The sequence below is a fragment of the Trachypithecus francoisi genome, unplaced genomic scaffold (assembly GCF_009764315.1).
Source record: "Trachypithecus francoisi isolate TF-2019V2 unplaced genomic scaffold, Tfra_2.0 Lachesis_group6, whole genome shotgun sequence".
Taxonomy (NCBI): domain Eukaryota; kingdom Metazoa; phylum Chordata; class Mammalia; order Primates; family Cercopithecidae; genus Trachypithecus; species Trachypithecus francoisi.
This window is the reverse complement of record NW_022681471.1, coordinates 108,571,176-108,594,497: the sequence shown is the minus strand read 5'-3', so window position 1 is coordinate 108,594,497 and position 23,322 is coordinate 108,571,176. Positions and strand designations below refer to the sequence as shown.

Genomic DNA, 23,322 nt, shown 5'->3' with positions numbered 1-23,322 from the left:
CCTGCAGAATATTTTATCCATAGTTTAAAGAATCCTTATGTAACATTTGCTTTGTCCAACTCACTGTAAGTAGGACTTTAGAAGCTGGGCCTCTTTGTAACTTGATCCACAAATGTCAGTACACAGAATGTGAGCCTTCATGACAGACTGAAGATGAATTCAAAAACTGTTAGAAATAAAACAAGAAGCAAACCTTTAACAATTTTAAAAAAGATTTTTCCAAAACAGCAATGCTCTTTCCTAAGTAAGACTTACTTTTGATTCTTGATCATGTGAAATTGTGGTTCAGAACATCAAGGGAACTGTTTTATACTTGTCCCTTGCTTGATTTTCAGTCCTAGACTATGTTAACGGAACTCAAATATTAGTCCCGCTGGTTTCTGTTACTGTGGAATGAATTTTCTTTTTCTCGTTTTTTAATTGTTGAGTATTTCTCATCCTTAACCACCCTCACATCTCAAACCACCCTGTGGTTTGCCTGATTTCCACAGGCATATTCTGAGGCAAGCCCTGATGATTGCTTCAAGGGGGAGTGGTATTAGGGGAGTTTGACCCAAGTCTCCAAATAAACCCTTTTTTTCCTTAGTAATCATATGTAACATCAGCTTCTAAATAGGCAGTTTGTTTGTTGTTCACTAATAAGTTTAAGAGTTGTGTGTCTTTTCTCACCTTTTGTAAAGAGCATCTTAAAATTTGCTGAAAGATGAGAGACTACACACACACAATTTAAAAAGTGGCTAGTCCTTTAGTCATATTGCCAATATTGCCACAGTAATTTTGACCTTAAGCTATGCAGACTAGGGAAGTGGTGGGTGGGGATGCAGTATATGTGGTATTTAAAAGTCATAAAATTTCAGATTATCTTTCCATACTCAAAGATTAGCCCCTATAGTCTAAATAGCAGAGATTTAAGGGCTACTTCTATAGTAGAATAGTATAAAACAATTAGTCTGGCTGAATATAGATGTCACACATTCAGTGGAAAATTTATGCAATCACAACGAGTCATACAACTAATATGGCATATGCAATGTATATTTTGGTCTGAAATAACTGGAAAATTGCCCCCAATTACCCAAAGGCATTGAGCCACATAAAATAATGTTCTGTAAAAATTTGATTTGGCAATACAACTTTTTAGAAATAATATTACCCCTGAAGAGTGTCAAATGTTTTAAAGCTATTTTATCCTCGTTCCATTGATTTCAAATCTGGCTAGAGGAAATTGACTTCTGTTTTGGCAAAAACAGAAATCTCCTGAGCCAACATCATTATAATTCAAAGCTTAATTCAGAGACCATAATTTGGTAAGTCTATCAACAATGAAAACAGATATTTTTGGAACTCTAAAGACCTTGCATATAAATGTTGATTGTGTCTTTCATGGGTTATAGCATGCACACACTATGAAGAGATTTAATTTTTACTAAATGCAAAACTAAAATGTTTCAAATATTGAAATAGAATTCAGGTACAATCATTGAACGGTGCCATCTTTTGTACAGCAAATTTTCTGCTTTCCAATAAAATAATATGGTTTGTATTTTATGTTATCAATTTCAATATGGTTGATTTCACAGTCATCAAATGTGAAATATTTGTTTCCAAAATGATGTCAGGGATAGTCTTAGCATACATCTCTATTCTTATGTCTAATAAATCAATACATATGTAGTTTAGATATACTAATCTCAGAAGTTAATTGACTTTTTAAAAAAATTATCTTCAGATTGAAGTATTCATTGGTTCAGAAATGTATAATGACCGGTACAACTTGCCATATTATTCTAGGAAGGCAAATTCTAGGAAGCAAATTGATTTCCCAGAGATTCTGAGAAGAAGTGAAATTCTTTAGCATTAGTTTCAAACTTTTTAGTCCCTTTAAAATGTAATTTTAGAATCTTCTGTTTTAGTCATTTAAAACTGTTCTATATTTTTCCATTACTATATGTACTACCAAAATTGTATGTTCTTCATATAGGAGTGCAGGACAAAAACATGGAGGCCAAGTATTGTATTCAAAAGAGATACGCTGCTTATAAGAGAAGTCAGAGAAGATGACATTGGAAATTATACCTGTGAATTAAAATATGGAGGTTTCGTTGTGAGAAGAACTACTGAATTAACTGTTACAGGTAATCACAGTCTTCAGTATTTCATTTGGAAGTGATAAAACTACTGTTTTAAGTTAGTTTTTATGCTATACATTGATTTTTTTTATCTATAAAGAAGTACATAATCAATTGCAAGTGGATTCCTATAGGTGAAAGTTATTCCTCCTTGCTTTTGAACCATCTTCCACTGAAGTCCATTCAAAGGCTAAAGAGAATATGTTTAGGGAGTTATAGAAATGTTAGCTTTTGGGCCAGGCGCGGTGGCTCACGCCTGTAATCCCAGCACTTTGAGAGGCCGAGGCAGGCGAATCACGAGGTCAGGGGTTCAAGACCAGCCTGGCCAACATGGTGAAACCCTGTGTCTACTAAAAATACAAAAATTAGCCAGGCATGGTGGCTGTAATCCCAGCTACTCGGGAGGCTGAGGCAGGAGAATCACTCGAACCTGGGAGGCAGAGGTTACAGCGAGCTGAGATCATGCCATTGCACTCCAGTCTAGGGGACAAGAGCAAGATGAAGTCTCAAAAAAAAAAAAAAAAAACCAAAAAAAGAGGAAATTTTAGCTTTTGAAAGTACTTGAAATAAAAATGAGTGTATGGTTTCCAAAAATTATGCTTATATTTTATAATGGTATCATTTTTGGAAACATTTTCTAGAGTAGCTAAATAGAATATATGAAATCTACCTCTGTCTTCCTGTCTTGCTCCAAATTAGAAAAGGCACTTTTCTCTTTTATTTATCACTCTATCAATCTGACATACGTGTCCTCATTTACTTGAAAATAGCATAACTTCAGGTGCAGTCACTGAATAATTATGTGAGACGTGGTGCATAGAGTCATTTTCATAGCTGGTTGCTAAGTTGGAAGGACATGAGGACAAGATTCAGAACACTACCTATAATCATGAATCTGCAACTCACTAGTCACGTAGGTTGGTGGAGTCTCCACAACCTGCAGCATATTAGTTTCCTCATGTATAAAATGGTGATGATAAAACGTGCTGTTCTTATTTCATAGGGTTTTTGCAAGGATCAAATGAAGTAAGGTAATATGAATGATATAAATTTGCAAAATGCAGAATTATATCCAAATGTGCATCATTTTTGTCACATAAAAATTGCATTCATGCATTTTTTTTCTTACAAGGTGGTTTCATGAGAAAAGTGGGGATAATAAGAACATTCAGAAGTTAAAAACATTATTCTCATATTCTTATTGAGAGATTCTTCTTGGTGACTTTTGTGTATGATCATACTTGTAAAACTTACATAGAAAAGCATAAAAAGGACATTAGCTGTTTTAAATTAAACAATTTTATTTGTTCATTGATCCACTTGAAATTAGTTTTCCCTGTATATGAAGAGTGTTTTGTGGAAGTCACCTACATCTTATAATAATTCATTTCTTTAAGGTATCTGGCTATACTTGAGTTTCTATACAATCAATTTTGAAATTTGTTTTTCATCTATTACTTAATTTTTTCCCTTTAATCGCTACTGAAGTAGATTTTTCAACCAGCAGTGTTGAGACAAAGGAACTTAAAAATATAAAGTAAAGCAGTCTACTCTGAATAGAAAATAGGATGCACTTCTAGTCTTTATTCTTCAGAGTAGAGAAGTCATCTTTAGTAAGCACTTCTTTCTCCTTTCTAGAAATGCTAGGATTCTAAACCACTACCTAGTGTGAGACAATTGGAGCACAATATCATGGATACTGAACATTGGGCTCCGAATGGTAAAACAGCTTGTATAAGACTATTTTATGGAACCCAAAATAGAACTCTTTATCTCCTAAATGTTTTCCAGGGCAACTGTACTTTCCTAAACTTCATTTGTCCAAAAATATCTTATTTTCTTTATATGAAAACAAACAATAATTAAGTGTTGATTTTCAAGAGGAAGATAGTTAAAGTTTTAATGAAAGTTTTCATTCCACTGATTATCATAAATACTTCTATCGTATGTAGCCTTACCTGAGACAATGATTTGGGCAAATAAATTATGAAACAGTTTTACTGGATGCGAAATTTTGGTTTAATGGAGAGCTACATGCCCTAGAATTAAGAACAGTATATACTAAAATGCATTTTAGGTATTAACACAACATGTCTGTTGGGAAGATATATTTGTGTATAACATTGTTTTAAATGGTGTGACACTCTAGCACATTTACTTTGGGGCCAAATTAAAGAGCATTTCTTAAAACCCAAATTATATCCCTCAGTTGAAGCAACAAACATGGGTAGTATCTGAGTAAGAAATCACTGTTTTTTATCTTAGTTTTCTGCACATCATTATCATATTCAATTTAATGAAAATATTATGGAAAAGACGATATTATTTGGATTTTGTGGAATGTATTAAATTAGTGGAATTTGAAGTTTGTTATAATGTCACTTAAAAAAAAAGGAGGAATTCTATATGTAAAAAGGAAATTTCTGGCTGAAGGAAGTGGCTAAATGTGCAGGCAATATCGTGAGCTTTTATGGGCGATCCTTCCCTTTTTGAAAATGTATATCCTTAGCTAAGTGAAGTACTGGTTCAACAAAACAGATCACAGTGAAAGGAGTTATAAACCTGTCCAGCACTTTTGGTATTTTAAACATCTTTTTGTTTTTCTTTGAGACAGAGTTTCACCCTTGTTGCCCAGGCTGGAGTGCAGTGGTGCAATCTCGGCTCACTGCAACCTCCGCCTCCCAGGTTCAAGAGATTCTCCTGCCTCAGCCTCCCGAGTAGCTGGGATTACAGGCCCATGCCACCACACCCAGCTAATTTTTGTATTTTTGGTAGAGACCAGGTTTAACCACTTTGACCAGCTGGTCTCAAAGTCCTGAAACATTTTCAATTTTTTTCTTTAAAGATGTTACAGCACCATCTCTAACCTCTATCATTTATTAGCCTTACCCACACTGAAGTTCTTACTCCAGATGTCCTCCCTCTGAACTCTTATTCATGGTTTTCTCCCTCTGGAAGGTTTTTTTTTCTTCTCCTTTGTCACATCCCTGATTCTTACCCTTTCTTCAAGGCACAGCTAAAATGTTATCCTCTTGTTGAGGCACATAGTCCATGCGTCCACAGCACTTTTAGCATCTCTGTTGGAGCACTTACCTCATTGCATCATAACTGTTTATTGACACTCCTGTATTTTCATAAGAATGTAAGCAACTTAGAGTCAAGGGCAATGTCTTTTATTTTTTAATAAGCATTTGATTTTAGAACAGTTTTAGATTTACAGAAAAAATATAGTAGACATCCCATATAGCCTGTATTCAGTTCCCCCTGTTATTCACATCTAATATTAATATGGTATATTTAGTAGAGTTAATGAACTGATTTTGGCACATTATTATTCAGTAAAGTCCATAGTTGATTTAGATTTCTATGCTTTTTACCTGATATCCTTGTTTCTGTTCCAGGATCCCATCCAGAATAGCACATAACATTTAGTTGTCATGTCTCCTTAAAATACTCTTGGTTGTGACTGTTTTACGTTTTTTTTTTTTTTTTTTTTTTTTTTGATGACCTTTACAATTTTGAGGAACATTTTATCAAATGTACTATATTTGGGATTTTTCTGAGATTTTTCATGATTAGACGAGATATGTCCTTGGAAGAAAAACCACAGAGGTAAAATCACACCATGTCATATCAGCCTGACTTATCACTGTTGATGTTGATCTTGATCACCTGAGGTAGTGTTAGGAAGGTTTTTTTCACTGTAAAGTTACTCCCTTCCTCATTTTTATACTGTAGTTTTTAGAAGGAACTTACTATATGCCATCCGTGCTAAAGGAGTGGGAGGTTATGTCCCACCTCTTTGAGAGCAGAATGTCCACATAATTTGTTTGGTATTCTGCTACATGAGATATGTGTCTCTTCTCCCACGTTTATCCACTTATTCAGTTGTTGCTCTATACCAGTTTGGACTTAGGGTTATTTTATACTTTGCTTTATAATCCAAATTACCTTATTTATTTTGTTGCTCAAATTATTACAGTTTTGGTCATTAAGAGCTCTTTTAGTTGCCTCCTTTGTCCCTGTGACATACTCATATTGGGGTGTTTGTGTGTGTGTGTGTGTGTGTGTGTGTGTGTGTGTGTATGTATGTTTGAGTACCTGCCTACTTTCTGGCCCTTTAAGATACTCTAAGCTCATCTTGTATATTTCCTGCCCCAGTCCCTAAATCAGATATATAGTTTTCAAAGATCCTATGTTGCTTTTTTTGGAGAATTATACCAGAAATGAATACCTTCATGTTGAAAGTACTCATTGCTACTGGGATATAGTTGTTTTGAAGCTCTTCTAATTGACAGAAAAAGGAAAAATACGTGTAGTAACACATACACATATACACATATCTATAGATATTTGTATGTGTAACCACCTGTGTTTATACTGAGTTAAACCGGAGTTCATACTGGTGTTTCCAACTCTAATTTATTATCATATGGATCATTTTACCCTCTTTTCCTACCTTATGTGTAACCTCCCAATCCAGTAGTTAGAAAACTGGTTCTCACCATCTGCCATTCTTTTACTTAATTGTTCACTTCCAATATAAATGTATAGTGAGATCACAATTTTTTAACCTGTGCCCATGTGGAAACAGCTTTATCAATTGGATTGTTTTGTGTTTATGTACAATTATTTTAGCATTTAGCCTTACAGACCTCACTCATTTCCAAATTTGCTAAGGTCAGCACCTTTCCCCTCACCTGCTTCAGTGAGGTTATCTCACATATTTGTAACATAGTTAGATTGTTTTATCATATTTTGTATTTCCCATGATCCTCAGACCTCCTGAATTATATTTAAAATTTGCGTACATTAAGGTTCTCTCTTTGTGCTGTGAAGTTCTGTGAGTTTAAACAAATGCATAGTGTCATGTATTCATAATTAAAAAGTAACAGAATAGTTTCACTGCCCTAAAAAAGACTCTATGCTTCATATGTTCAGCCCTTCTTTCTGCCTCCCGAATCCTTGGAAACTACTGATCTTTTCACCATAACTATAGTTTTGCTTTTTCCAGAATATCATATAATTGACATCATACAGTTTTTGGCCTTTTCAGACTGGCTTCTTTCACTTAGCAATATGCATTTCCTTCATTCTTTTCTGCCTTCCTTCCTTTTAATTGAGCATTTTATCTCTTCCATTTTTACATCAATTTTTCTTGTTTTTAGATATATATTTTAGTGATAGCCCTGGATATTCCAATTTTAAACTAATCTCAGTCCATCTTCAAAAAACACTATGTTGTACAGGTACCTTATTACAGAGTGCTCCCAGTTCCTCCCCCTATCCTTTATGACATTGCTCTCATTCATTTCACTTACCCATATTGTATAATCACCCAATATATTGTTACTGTTATTTTAAACAAAGTTATCTTTTACATCAATTTAGAATAAGAGAAATAAAATATTTTATTTTACCTTCATTTACTCCTTCTCTGGCACTCTTCTTTATGTAGATCCAAGTTTCTATCCCATACGCTTTTCTTCTGCCTGAAAAACTTCCTTTGACATTTCTTGTGATGAAGGTCCAGTGGTGATGATGTCCCTTAGTTTTTGTTTTTCAGAGAATGCCTTTATTTCTTTTTCCTCTTTGAAAAATAATTTTGCTGGATATAGAAATTATTATTATTATTATTTTTTGCTTTTGTTTTGTTTTGTTTCATTTTGTTTTGTTTTTGAGATGGAGTCTTGCTCTGTCGGCCAGGATGGAGTGCAGTGGTATGATCTCGGCTCACTGCAACCTCTGTCTCCTGAGTTCAAGCAATTATCTTGTCTCACCCTCCTGAGTAGCTGGGATTGCAGGCACGTGCTACCATGCCCAGCTAATTTTTGTATTCTTAGGAGAGACGGGGTTTCACCATGCTGTCCAGGATGTTCTTGATATCCTGACTTCGTGATCCACCCACCTCGGCCTCCCAATGTGCTGGGATTACAGGCGTAAGCCACTGCACCCAGCCTGGATATAGAATTTTTGACTGGTGCTTTTTTCCTTTTGTCACTTTCAATATTCCATTCCACTCTTTTATTACTTGCATGATTTTTGATGAGATGTTCACTCTGATACTTATCTCTGTGCCTCTATAGATATGTTATTTTCTCTGTGTTCTTTCAAGATTGTCTTTTTTTTTTCTGTAGATTGAATATGATATGCCTAGATATAGTGATTTTGTTATTTATCTTACTCAGAGTTTTTTGAGCTTCCCGGATTTCTAGTTTGATGTCTGTCAATTTTGAAAATTCCATAACCATTATTACTCAGATATTTCTTCTGCTCCATTCTTTTTTCTTCTGCTTTTGATATTCTGATTGTACATACATTACGCCATTTGAAATTATCTCACAGTTCTTGGATGTTCTTTTCTGTTTTTATCATTTATTTTTCTCTTTGCATGTCAGTTGATAAAGTTCTACTGATGTATTTTCAAGCTCACACATTTTTTCCTGAACTGGTGTCCAGTGTACTGATGAGACCATCAAAGGGCTTCTTCATTTCTGTTACAATGTTTGTTTTTTAAAAAATCTAGCATTTCCTTTTGATTCTTTTTAGCATTGCAATCTCTTTTCTTATATTACCCGTCTGTTCTATCATGTGATCTATTTTGTCCCATTAGAGCACTTACTATATTAAACATAGTCATTTTAAATTCCCTGTATGATAATTTTAACATCTGTGTCATATCTGAGTCTGGTTCTGATGATTGCTGATGCAATGTATTGCTTAATGGCTTCTGGTCCAAGTAAGTAATAGTGATCTCAGCTGTGACTCTCTGGGATTTATTTACCTGCTCTTCAAATTTTGGGGTGGTGGTTTGCCCTGAAACCTCAGTTCTCAAAATATTTTAGTTTTTAGGTTTTTTTTCCAGCTTTTTCTTGGTGTGGCAATGGAGTGACAGCTTCTGAGCTATTTACATGTAGAAGCCGAAACCAAAAATGGCAATGTCATTTTCAGTCTGGAGTTCCCGAACTCAATGAGAATCTAGCACAATGTCTCACCTATAGTTGTCACTCAGCAGATGTGCATTCTTGAGTGAATGAATTCACTGTGATTGACACAATCCAATTTAAATTAGTTGCTTTTAAAATGTGTTTATAATTGGCAAAATAATACTCTTGACACTTGAAAAGTAGAAAAAAATCGTGGAGGAATAATACCCTCCATCCAGGTCTCACACTCTGTTTTTATTAATATTTACGTTGATGCAAACATAATTGTGGTTTTAGCCATTACTTTGTGGATTTTTGCCATGGAAAGCAATGGCAAAAGCCGCCATTACATTTGCATAAATCTAATACTACCGAGTTTTACATAAACCTTTTCATTTTCTACGTTATATTGCTGATTTGTATTGAGATTTAAGTCAAATAACATCACTTTTCTTATGTTGTTAAGTCAAATGCCTACCTGTAGTTGAACGTTTAGGTATGAATACAGTGCTGACTATTCCTATAGAGATGATTATGTTCATTTTTAACACATCATCCCAGTGTATGAAGAGAGGTTTTATTCTTGATTCTGTCTTACACTAGAATAACTTCTCTTTCTTGACAAAATTCATTACAGTTTTTATTGGAAGATATGTCTGTTTTGAATGGAGACATTGTTTAAAATGTTATATGCAAAAGGCTCTGTATAAAGCTGTTTAATATGCTTTTATATTTTTTCTGGAATGTATTATTCACCTCTCTTTAGTTAGAGATTTTTCTCCTAATAAAAAATACAGAATTCAGTACATATTTTTACTTATTTCTTTTAATAATAACATATATAACCAAAAAGTGTATAAAATGTAAACACGTAGCTGCTTAGCATGCTATCAAAAGAACTCAACTAGGCAAAGAAGTAGAATACTATAGGCCCCACAGAAACCCCCATATGCCCTTCTGATTATAAACCTCTTCCTCTCCACTACTGGATAGGTACCTCATTATGTGACTTTGGGGGTATTTATTTTCTTGTGTTTTTAAAAGCTGTGTTAGCTGATAGTATATGACAAAGTGATAAGCTACATTTTGCCTGGTTTTGAAACTTATAAATTAGGACCCACATATTGTGTATTCTGTCCGGCTTCTTCAACTCCCAATCTTGTTTCAAATATGCATGTATGTTATTCCATTCATCTGCACTGTATGCATTATTTTGATGCTATGTTATTTCATTTTATGAAAATCTCAGTGTGTTGATAGACATCAGGGCTTGTTTTAATTTTTTGCTTATTTAAGTAATTTTGTTGTTAACCATCTTAGGTACGCACGTATATACACACAAACACTTACACATTTCCTTGAACATATAAGCAAGCATTTCTGTAGGATTTTTACCTAGGAAAGGATTTGCTTGTTAAACGTATGTATATTTTCAAATTGACTAACGATTGTTTAGGCTAATTTGGGTCATGGCCTGTCCTAACCGAATTGACTAAAGGGAGGAGAGGAGAAGTACTCCAAAGAAAGTTGGAGGTGCCAAAATCAGTGAAAATTATTCTAAGGAACATAAAAAGCCATTTTCCACTACTTCTACACATTATGATTTCTTAAAGATTATAAAATCTAATTTGATATGCATAAAATTTTGTTTTGGACTGTGTAACAATCTTCTGTACTTCCATACTGTTGAATAAAAATGTGAAAATATTCAAGTTTGTATTGATATACATTGCCATATCCTAGGGTTCCTTGCACTAAACTCTAATTCACATCCAGACTCTACCCTAGCCTTCTGTCAGATATATGTGGGAATGTGGGTATAGGGAAAACATCATATCCAGGAGTGGTCCATAAGCAATCTAGTGATTCCAAAATAAATTACATCAACTTGACTCATCATAAATGCTGACTATGTAGACAAAAAATACAAGTATTGGTAATGATACATATTTTTTGGCTTTGTTAGGTCTAAGAAAAAAAGAAATATACACTATATAGGTATTTTTTTAGATGTATTGATTACATTACATTATACTCACTTTTGCCCATTTAATGCTTATTTCCTCTTCAGGCCAAAATATTTTTCTATTATTTTTAAAAGAAGGATTTAAAACAAAGTAAGAACTATATTTCCATCATAAAGTTGGAAATGAGTCAGATCAGTTGAAACACCATTAATTTCTAAGGCCAGATCATAGAATTAAGTAATGGTAAGGGAATACCTTGTTAAAATGTTATGTCAGAAAAAAATTTTCCCAAGTAAATGTGAGAGTCAGCAAGCAGAGTGAGGAAGTGAAGAAAGGAAAACTGACTTGAAAAGAAGCAAAATGAAAGAGATGATTGCTACAAGGATGTGATAGTCTAGGTAGCATTTTTATACTTTATATAACTTTTTAACAGTTGATACAGCAGAATATTTAAACTACTTCCCGATCAACCACGGACTGCATTTATGCTCTCAAAAGATACATCTTCCTCCTCTTTTAATGGATGAGGAAGCTGAGGCAAAGAAAGGTTAAGTGGCTTTATCAAGGTCACAAAACATCATAGTGACAAATTTGGAAATAAAATTTAATTCCCTGAACTTCAGTCTATGATTTACTCCACTGGATAATTAATAGCAAGGCACTGTCGTGTTCATATTAGCTCTGCTGATCGCTATGAGAGATTTATATTTTAAGTTCAACGGAAACACATTAACTGAGACCTCTAATTCTTCTGCCATTGATGTAATTAAGCGGTGTATTGTGGTCTAGCCTGGGGGTGGAGTGATGGCTTCTTTTTTTTTCCTATTTCTTTCAAAAAAATGTCTATTTTTTTTCTCCTTTAAAAAAAACTGTTTTTGTTAAATTACTTCATGGATTAAAGTGTGCTTTCACTGACTACAGCTTAACAATAATTGATGAAATTGATAAAAGGGGCAGATCTTTCCAGACTTGACTTTGTACGTTTGCTAACATTCCAGGATCCATACCCGCAAAAACCATCATGTATATTATTTTTGATGAATTGATACATATTACAGTTGTAGCTGTTTTATAAGTAAATATCTACCATATTTTTGTAACTCACCTATCATTTAGATTAATTCACACTTTTGAATTAAAAGAGAAAAATGCTCATAAATATGGTGAAACTGAATTTAATCAACTTGGCTATCTAATGTTGATTTGGAGTTGAATCCCTAAAACAAAAGAGCTCTTTCATGAGTGATTACCAATAACTGTCCTGAAACAACTGACACCCATTGCCTTAATTTATTCTTTAATCTTAGTATACTAAATAGGTTGTTCAAAAATGTATGAATCAAATAAACATTTATTGTTAAGGTGCAGTAAGTTTGAATAAAAACATCTTTTTACTCTTGAGCAGAAAACGTATACATTTTAGAACATATTCATAGCAAGGTTGGAATGTGCCATTTCTGGCCATGGGGAAAACAAGACCTCATAAACATGAATGATTTCCATTAATATAAGAAAAGTTAAATATTAATAATTAGAATAGTTAACACCTACTGAGTATTTACCGTGTGCCAGTATCTGTTCTAAATTCTTATTTATAATGACTCATTTAATCCACATAACCTCAACTTACTCACCCTTAAAAATTTTTCCAGTGCTCGCCAGGCGCAGTGGCTTATGCCTGTAATCCCAGCACTTTGGGAGGCTGTGGCAGGCAGATCACAAGGTCAAGAGATCAAGACCATCCTGGTCAATGTGGTGAAACCCCGTCTCTACTAAAAATACAAAAATTAGGGGGATGTGGTAGTGTGTGCCTGTAGTCCCAGCTACTCAGGAGGATGAGGCAGGAGAATCGCTTGAAACTGGGAGGCAGAGGTTGCAGTGAGCCAAGATTGCGCCACTGCACTCTAGCCTGGGTAACAGAATGAGACTCTGTCTCAAAAAAAAAAAAAAAAAAAAATATTTTCCAGTGCTTGCCAAATACCTAATATTCTTATAGATTTCATAAATTGCACTTGAAAATAATTCATTATTTTATTCCCACTTCATATGGACTTTTGAATTAATAAAAGATGAACATCCATTTCTGGAAAATGTGGTCAACTAGACCTCCGTTTGCGGCTCTGAAGCAGCGAGAAAAACTAGATGAAATAAGGCCGGGCACGGTGGCTCAAGCCTGTAATCCCGGCACTTTGGGAGGCCTAGACGGGCGGATCACGAGGTCAGGAGATCGAGACCATCCTGGCTAATATGGTGAAACCCCGTCTCTACTAAAAAATACAAAAAAAAACTAGCCGGACGAGGTGGCGGGCGCCTGTAGTCCCAGCTACTCAGGAGGCTGAGGCGGGAGAATGGCGTAAACCCGGGAGGCGGAGCTTGCAGTGAGCTGAGATCCGGCCACTGCACTCCAGCCTGAGCAACAGAGCAAGACTTCATCTCAAAAAAAAAAAAAAAAAAACTAGATGAAATAAATAGAAATACCATTTTAAATGATTAGATGATTAGTTGAGCTTGCAAGAATGTTCTTAAAAAAATCTCTGGGTCTGATTTTTATTTAGCAATATTGAAGTACAAAAAAGTTACATAATTCAAATAATAATTTTATGAATATCAAATCACATTTTATAATCTTTAAGAAATCATTAAGTTTAGAAGTAGTAGTCATCTGCTGTTTATATTAGAGCCTAGAATATGTTTCACTTCTTTTAACACCTCCAATTTCCTTTGGAGTACCACTCCTCTCTTTCCTTCAGTCCTTTTGGTTAGTAGACCCTTGGTCAAAAAAGTCTCCAATTTGCTACTCAAGAAGAATTGACCAGTCTCCAGGAAGGGCTTCAACAGGGTCCTCCTGGTTCAAGACAGCATTTAAAAAATAAAAAGGGACCAGGCTCAGTGGTTCACACCTGTAATATGGGTGCTTTCGGAGGGTGAAGCAGGAGATTACTTGAGTTGAGACCAGCCCGTGCTAGATTCAGGTACTAGAATCCATAAATACAGGCTAGAAATTAGCTATGCCTAAAATGATGGGTGACATTTTAAAAAATCTGAAACAATACCAGTATTTGTGATGCCTGTGTGAGAGCATAAATATTAAGAAAGGCAATTGGTCAGCAGCACTTTCTGCCCCAGTTGTATATGCATTTTGATTTGATTCAATTTTCTCGCTGCCCTATTGCTGTTGTTGCCTGACATAGTTCATCAGCAAGAACTAGTCTTTAATTTTTTTGCTGATTTTCTTTGACAGCATTGAATTTCAAGTGTACTGAGAGTGTTTTCATTATAATAACCCTGCCAGTGTAATCCAACGAATTGCTTGCCTCTTAGAAATGACACAGTCATCCATTCTGTCCACCCCAGGTGTTAGAAGCTGTATTAGTTCTAGATTTTCAGTTAAACTCATTCTTATCTCATTGTTAAAGAAACAACTACTTTTTTTTTTTTTTTTTTTTTTTTACTGCTAACCATATGGCAGGTACTATACACAATTATTTATAGGCATTACTATCTGTATTTATCAAGGAGAAAATTCAAAGTACTTTTGGACACATATTTATACTTTTAAATACAAATCATTATCAATATTTCTAATGAAATTTCCTTCTTTATTTGCACTCTACTGCTTCAGATTTTCAAATTCTCTTATATTCATTCTAACGAACTCAATTTTGAGAGTGAAAAAGCTGTTCAATAAATACTCCTTAATAGAATTATTGGTTTATGGCTGGCATGGTGGCTCACATCTGTAATCCCAGAACTTTGGGAGGCTGAAGTGGGTGGATCATCTGAGGTCAGGAGTTCAGGACCAGCCTGGCCAACATGGCAAAACCCTGTCTCCACTAAAAATACAAAAGTTAGCCAGGCATGGTAGTGTGCACCGGTAGTCTTAGCTACTCGGGAGGCTGAGGCAGGAGAATTGCTTGAACCCGGGAGGCAGAAGTTGCAGTGAGCCGAGATCAAACCACTATGCTTCAGCCTGGGCAACAGAACAAGACTCCATCAAAAAAAAAAAAAAAAAAAAAAAATTCTTATTGAGTTAATTAGAGAAAAAGGTAAAACATCTACCAGGGTCTGTCCAATATAATAGCCACAAGCACCATGTTTCCACTGAGCAACTGAAATTTGGCTAGACTGGATTGAGATATTTTAAATGTAAAATATGTGCTAAGTATTTCAAATGTAAAATATGTGCTGGATTTTTAAGACTTAGTATGACAAAAATAATGCAAAATATCTCTTTAGCAATTTTTTATATTGATATGTTGAAGTGATAATATTTTGTTAAATAAGATATACTACAAAACTGATTATACCTCTTTTCACTTTTTTAAATGTAGCTGCTAGAAAATTTTTAGTTGTATATGTAGTTCGGCTTATATTTCTATTGCACAGAGCTGCTCTTGAAAGTGAAAGGTGATCTCAGCCTGGAGAAGTGTAAGGGAAACACACAAGACCAAGCATCTAAGGGTTGTCTTAGTTCCATTGGTGGAGCTGCCATGCCTGGGCTCAATGACCTTAACCAAGTTATCTGTCTTCATAAATGTTGTGTTAGTGTTGAGACTGTGAATAATCATCACTCACAGTGCTTTGGTGAGGGGTAAACGCAGATGCATCAAACCAGACTATAAAGGAATGTACAAATTGAAGTGGCTACTGCCATGATTTGGTTTGATTTTTGAATCTTTACCTTGGTGATCTGATTTGGCTATGTCCCCACCCAAATGTCATCTTAAATTGTAGCTCCCATAATTCCCACATCTTGTGGGATGGACCCTGTTAGAGGTAATGGAATCATGGGGGCCTGTCTTTCCCATGCTGTTCTCGGGATAGTGAATAAGTCTTATGAGATCTGATGGGTTTATAAAAGGGGAGTTCTGCTGCACGCGCTCTCTTGCCTGCTGCCATGTAAGACACCCCTTTGCTCTTCCTTCATCTTCTGCCATGATTTCCCAGCCATGTGGAACTGTGTGTGTATTAAACCTCTTTCCTTCATAAATTACTCAGTCTCAGGTATTTCTTTATTAGCAGCATGAGAACAGACTAATATACTTGGTTTGTTTCAGTTAATGTAATTTTAATATTTATAATCTTAATCTATTCTGTCAAATGTCACTGATTATCATCAATACAATTATTGACCAACATTCATTGACCACTAAGTAATGGTTTCTATGTGTGGAGAAAACTCAGAATATCTTATTTGTGTGCAAGCTACTAACAAATGCAGTTCAATGTCTTTAACTGGGGTAAATAATGAATATGTGCATTTACTACTTTGATAGATGATTATATATATTATATGTATATACATGCATACATACATATGTATGTGTGTGTATATATATAGTGTGTGTGTGTGCCCCTATGTTAATATATGTCTTATTGACTATTAAAATCACTTATTTGCATCCAAGAAATCAGGGGAACATTTTTCTGTAGTTTTTTTTTTTTTTTTTTTTGGCAATAATATTATTTTCTGTTTTACAAAACTGATTCCTTTTTGTGGTTAGCATTCCAAAGACCCATTTGAGCATGATTCCTCTCATATGAGGTACCTAGAATAGGCAAATTCATAGAGACAGAAAGTAAAATAGAGATTATTGGCCAGGCGCGGTGGCTCAAGCCTGTAATCCCAGCACTTTGGGAGGCCGAGACGGGCGGATCACGAGGTCAGGAGATCGAGACCATCCTGGCTAACACGGTGAAACTCCGTCTCTACTAAAAATACAAAAATTAGCCGGGTGAGGTGGCGGGCGCCTGTAGTCCCAGCTACTCGGAGGCTGAGGCAGGAGAATGGCGTAAACCGGGAGGCGGAGCTTGCAGTGAGCTGAGATCCGGCCACTGCACTCCAGTCCGGGCGACAGAGCGAGACTCCACCTCAAAAAAAAAAAAAAAAAAAAAAAAAAGATTATTAAGGGTTGGAGAACAGGGAAATGGGAAGTTATTGTTCAGTAGTTAGAGATTCAGTTTGGGATGATAAAAAAAAAAGATCAAGCAATGGATAAAGGTGATGGTAGCACAACATTGTAAATGTATTTAATGCCATTTATTGTACACTTAAAATTGGTTAAAATGGTAACTTTTTATCTTATATATCTTACCACACACTCAAAAAGGTCCATTTGAAAATAAATGGTTGTTCTTAATAGTTTGGAGAGTATTTTTAAAATTATTTGTCGAGTGCGATGGCTTGCACCTGTAAAGCCAGCACTTTGGGAGGCTGAGGTGAGAGGACCACTTGAGCCCAGGAGTTTAGGATCAGCCTGGGCAACATGGTGAAACCCTATCTCTACAAAAAAAATACAAAGAATTAGCTGGGCATGGTGGTGCACGTCTGTAGTTCCTGCTACTTGAGAGGCTGAGGTGGAAGAATTGCCTGAGCCCAAGAGGTCCAGGCTGTGGGAAAGAAACCCTCACTCAAAAAAGAAAAATATCATATCAAAGATTTTTTTCGTAAAGATCATCTTTTCTCTACTTCATGTTGGCTCTCTACTTTGACAGACATTGATTTTTCTGTAAAACTTACGAAGCTCAAACCATTATGTCGGCACTTTATATTAACTGCTTTTAGTTTTGACATCAGCAAAATTGACTGAAAACTCAATATTGCACCTATTTCAGTACAGAGTCTCTGGTGTGGAAGGATTAGCAAGATAAGCTAAAGAAACTTCTATTGCTCAACATTATCTTCTCAGTCTCATCAAATCAAAGATTGAAAATGTACTCTAGGATGATGTATTTCTGGTGAGATTAGATGACTACACATCTAAAAGTAAAAGTTTTAAGAGTAAAATATGACATAATAAGGATATAGAATCTTGAAGAAAGATTCCAACATATTTTATGACAATTAAGTCTCTAGGTAGCATTAATAAAGATGACTGTAACCTCAGGGCTAAAAGCATTTGGTTCATTATTCCATGCAAACTCGTTAAAATATAAAGACTAAACTTAGCATCTCGTGTCACCCCTAAAACCTGTTTAAAACTTACGTGATATTGAGTGAGATACATTTCTTTATGGTTTAATAAGTGAATTAGATGTCTTAGTGTGATGATGCCTATATCTACATGCACATAAATGTGTGTATACATAGATCTATATAATATGTATCTATAAATATGTATTTCTATTGGATAGACAATTATTAAACCATTTTTTTTTTTCTTTGAGACAGCGTCTTGCTCTGTCACCCAGGCTGGAGTGCAGTGGTGCAATCTTGGCTCAGTGCGACCTCCGCCTCCCGAGTTCAAGTGATTCTCCTGCCTCAGCCTCCCAGGTAGCTGGGATTACAGGCGCATGCCACCATGCCTGGCTAATTTTTTGTATTCTTAGTAGAGGCGGGATTTCACCGTTTTAGCCAGGATGGTCTCAAACTCCTGATACCGTGATCCACCTGCCTCGACCTCCCAAAGTGCTGGGATTACAGGCGTGAGCCACCACGCCCAGTCATTAAACCAATTTTATATACAGCACTTATAGTTTTAATTTTATTTTTGCCACTTAGTGTCAGAAATTTGTTACTTGGCATAAATAAAACCAAGTTGATTTCTTTAAGCAGTAGGTTCCCACTGGACTAAATAATGTTGTATCATGCCATTATTAATTTGAATAAATTTCTATTATATTATTTTTCAAAATGAACAACAATGCATAAAATCAACAATTGAGTCACTGCAATAGCAGTATAACCATGCTGTTCCTTCAACATGGGGGTTTTTGTTAACAAACTAAACTCTGACAGCTTAACGTATGCAAGATTAAGAAAGAAAATAAAACCACAAGCTAATTTCTTATTATACTTACTTTGTGTATTATACTTAATGAGGTATCAGATTTGTTTTTCTTCTTTCCTAGACACCAGATTATGAGGAACAGTGAGAGTTTAGGTAGGAATGTGGATAATGGTATGGTAATAACTAGAGATTTACAAAATAGGAAAGGTTAAAGGAACTGAGAATATTACTGTTACTTGGATTTTAAAAAACTCTGGGCGAGGCACGTTGGCTCATGCCAGTAATCCTAGCACTTTGGGAGGCCAAGGCAGGCAGATCACCTGAGGTCAGGAGTTCGAGACATGGTGAAACCTTGTTTCTACTAAAAATGCAAAAATTAGCTAGGTGTGGTGGCGCACACCTGTAGTCCCAGCTACTTGGGAAGCTGAGACACGAGAATCACTTGAACCTGGGGGGGCGGAGGTTGCAGTGAGCCAAAACTGCGCCAGTGCACTGCAGCCTGGGCGACAGAGTGAGACTCTGTCTCAAAACAAACAAACAGCAAAAAAACCTCAATGATGTGCCATAATAAGACGTTAAGTATTGGAAGTGTTCAGAGTAATGGAAGAGTAGCAAACAGTGACCACATTAAAAATACAGCAGGTAATGAGTTTCATGAGGATTTACAAGTTGTTTTTTTAAAAAATATTGATTAAATTTATAGCTCTATGATTTTAGCATTTAAGGATGGTTCCTGGAAAAAACAAACAAAAAACACTGCTCAATAATAGGAAAGACTTTTGGTGCTGTATTCTTTGGAGGTTTTAAAAATATGACAGAAACCCATTTAAGGCATGTTCAGGCATAGACAAATTGTAGGAAGGTCACTGAGACTCTGGTAATTTTTTTATTGTGTTAAAATTTTTATGACTCATTTTTCCTGATATGTTGTAGTTTACAAAATAGGGAGCAATTTAAAAAATCAAAACATTAGGTTTTGATATGACAGTTTAATAATTACATAAGGGAATTTAAAATAATGAATGTTATTTTTAAAGTGTTTGCACTATTTGAAAGAGCTTCTATTATTTTTACACTATGAAAAGGTTCACTAATTATATCCCAGGGTTAGTTTTCCCTTGTCTTTACCACAATATTGAAGGCTCTTTCTTGACGATAAAACCAAAAGGTAACTCTTAACTTGCAATTGATGTAGATATTTTGTAACATATATTTAGAAGAATTTCTAAAAACTATTTTTGAGAAAACTGCATGAAAATGGAGTTGGTGTTATTCGTGTCAAAATATATAACTTTTGCATCATAAGAGATTTAATGTTTTCATTTCTTAAAATGCTTGACCAAGGCTTTTAGTCATTATATTAGCATCTGTTGTTCCATCTGGAGGACCTAAAAATCCAGTGAATTGTAAATGGGCAGTTCAGTATGAATATGCAAATTAAAGACATTATGATTCTATGTAAGATGTAAAGAAGTAGCTTACTCTATGCCTTAATTAGAAGACCTTACTATATATTTCTTTATCGTTTGTTGCGTTGATCATCGGGTTCTACTCCAACACATCAACCAGGAATTTTGGTATATAAATGGCATCAAAGACTGTTTACAAATATCATAGACAATGTCTCAAGTGATAAGTGCAATATGTTTTTCAGGGAAGGAAAAAAATACAACTTTCGTGAATATTATTTTGAAAACAGAAATGCTGTATATAGTCACTACTGTCTTCTGATGTTAACAATTGAAATTTTGAAACTTTTAATGAGTACTTATTGTTAATGTTCCATTAGATAATTATGTTCTGTTTACATACTGTCATCATTTGAAGAACATATTTGCTTTATTCACCAAATCTTGACGCATACTCTACACATGAATTTAAATGCTACTATTTCTATTACCCGCCTCCAGAGTCTTCCAGTTTCTAATATTTACTTAAATATTTTGGCTTTCAAAATTTTAGCTATGATTACAAAGCATACACTGAGCTTTTATTTTAAAATCGTGGTTTGTGCTGTCAATTTAAGGATGAGAGAAGCACAGAGAAATGTGTTCTTTTTAAATAGTTATATATAAATACATATATACCTATATATGTACACACATATATATATATATATATATATATTTTGAGATGGAGTCTTGTCCTGTCATCCAGGCTGGAGTGCAGTGGTGCGATCTCAGCTCACTGCAACATCTGCCTCCTGGATTTCAAACGATTCTCCTGCCTCAGCCTCATGAGTAGCTGGGATTACAGGTGCACGCCACCAAGCTCCGCTAATTTTTGTATTTTTTTAGTAGAGATGGGGTTCGCCATGTTGGTCAGGCTGGACTAGAACTCCTGACCTCTTGACCTGCCCACCCTGGCCTCCCAAAGTGCTGGGATTACAGGTGTGAGCCACTGTGCCCAGCCAAAGAAGTAAAATATATTTTAAACCTTTAAAGGGAAGCTTGATTATCCATGTATCATGTTTCTGTGTATCAACTTTTATAAGTCCAGTACTCAAAATGTAACCTGAAAACACAATGTTTCCAATTAGATATTGTTGATATGGTGTAATTGAGCTAGTTAATGACGTAACTCTTTCAGAATATTAAGTCAATTATAGTTATCAGCACCAAACATGAAGGAAGTGAAGTAGAAGATATATGAAAAATAACCAGTAATATTAAAACAATATATTATGGGGGCAGCAAATAGGTAGTAAGCTATTTACTATTCATTAGTAGGTTATGACATTGCTAAAATTAAGTTAAAACAAAAGGCTGAATACAAATATAATGAAGGCCGGGCGCGGTGGCTCAAGCCTGTAATCTCAGCACTTTCGGAGGCCGAGATGGGCGGATCACGAGGTCAGGAGATCGAGACCATCCTGGCTAACACGGTGAAACCCCGTCTCTATAAAAAATACAAAAAAAACTAGCCGGGCGAGGTGGCGGGCGCCTGTAGTCCCACCTCCTCGGGAGGCTGAGGCAGGAGAATGGCGTGAACCCGGGAGGCGGAGCTTGCAGTGAGCTGAGATCCGGCCACTGCACTCCAACCTGGGAGACACAGCGAGACTCCCTCTCAAAAAAAAAGGCAAACAAACAAATATAATGAAGTAGTTTGGATGATGTTTTCTATTTGGGGTATATAATCAGATCATTTTATGTTAATCTAATTTGTCTTTGAGTTAAATAAACCCAATAGTGTTGACCTTCCTTTTCATGTGTCATTGTTTCAACACTGTCATTTGGTAAACATTTAGTAAGAAATAAAATTACACTCAGAGCAATAATTTTATACTTTTGCAAGCTATTTATAAAATCTAATTGTATAAATAAATGTGTTCTTTAGTTATAAGATCTGTATGTTGTTTATGATAAAGTTAAGAAGTTGGCCCGGCGCGTTGGCTCAAGCCTGTAATTGTGGGGAAAAGAAAGAGATCAGCCTGTTACTGTGTCTATATAGAAGGTAGTAGACATAAGAGACTCCATTTGGTTCTGTATTTGAGATGCTGTTAATCTGTGACCCTACCCCCAACCTTGTCCTTGCAAGAGACATGTGCTGTGGTGACTCAAGGCTTAATGGATATTGGGCTGTGCAGGATGTGTCTTTGTTAAACAAGTACCTGAAGGCAGCTTGCTGGTTAAAAATCCTGCCCGTCCCGGGCAATGGAACATCTCCGTGTAAAACCCATTGTGTGCTTTGTTTACTGAGCAAGGAGAAAACCGCCTTTAGGAATAAGGTGGGACTTGGTGGAGCAATACTGCTAAAAGGTTTATGGAGAGTTTGCATATGCATCTCAAGGCACAGCATTTTCCTTTAAATTCATTCATGTCACAGGGATTTTTGTTCATATGTCTTACTGCTGATTTCCTCCCTACAATGATCCTATTGCCCAGCCACTCCCTTATGTTTAAGATGGTAAAGATAATTATCAATAAATACTAAGGGAACTCAGAGACCGGTGCCCGTGTGGGTCCTCTGTAAGCTGAGCGCCGGTCCCCTGGACCCCGCTTTTCTTTCTCTATACTTTGTGTCTGTGTCTTATTTCTTTTCTCAAGTCTCGTTCCACCTAAACGAGAAACACCCACAGGTGTGGAGGGGCAGGCCACCCTTCATGTAATCCCAGCACTTTGGGAGGCCGAGGCGGGCGGATCACGAGGTCAGGAGATCGAGACCATCCTGGCTAACACGGTGAAACCCCGTCTCTACTAAAAAATACAAAAAAACTAGCCGGGCGAGGGGGCCGGCGCCTGTAGTCCCAGCTACTTGGGAGGCTGAGGCAGGAGAATGGCATGAACCCAGGAGGCGGAGCCTGCAGTGAGCTGAGATCCGGCCACTGCACTCCAGCCTGGGCAACAGAGCAAAACTCCATCTCAAAAAAAAAATAAATAAATAAGAAGTTATAGCTACTTCTGGTGCTATTCAAAATGAAGATTGGAAATAATACAGTGAAGCAGATCTTTAACCCAGATAGTTTGAAATGCACTCTTTGGATGGCAGATGAAGGACTGAAACAAAGGCAAGGCAGTTAGTTTGCAGAAAAGATATATGTAGGAGGTAAGACAAAATAATTAATTACATA

At 35.8% G+C, this 23,322-nt stretch overlaps 1 protein-coding gene across 1 annotated transcript in view; it reads left to right on the top strand.

Moving 5' to 3' along the window:
* The window catches only part of IL1RAPL1 (interleukin 1 receptor accessory protein like 1), a 708,593-nt gene that overhangs the window by 111,923 nt on the left and 573,348 nt on the right, over positions 1–23,322 (top strand). Inside the window, 1 exon segment of the mRNA XM_033201300.1 lies at positions 1,982–2,135. Within this exon segment, the coding sequence (XP_033057191.1) occupies positions 1,982–2,135 (154 nt within the window).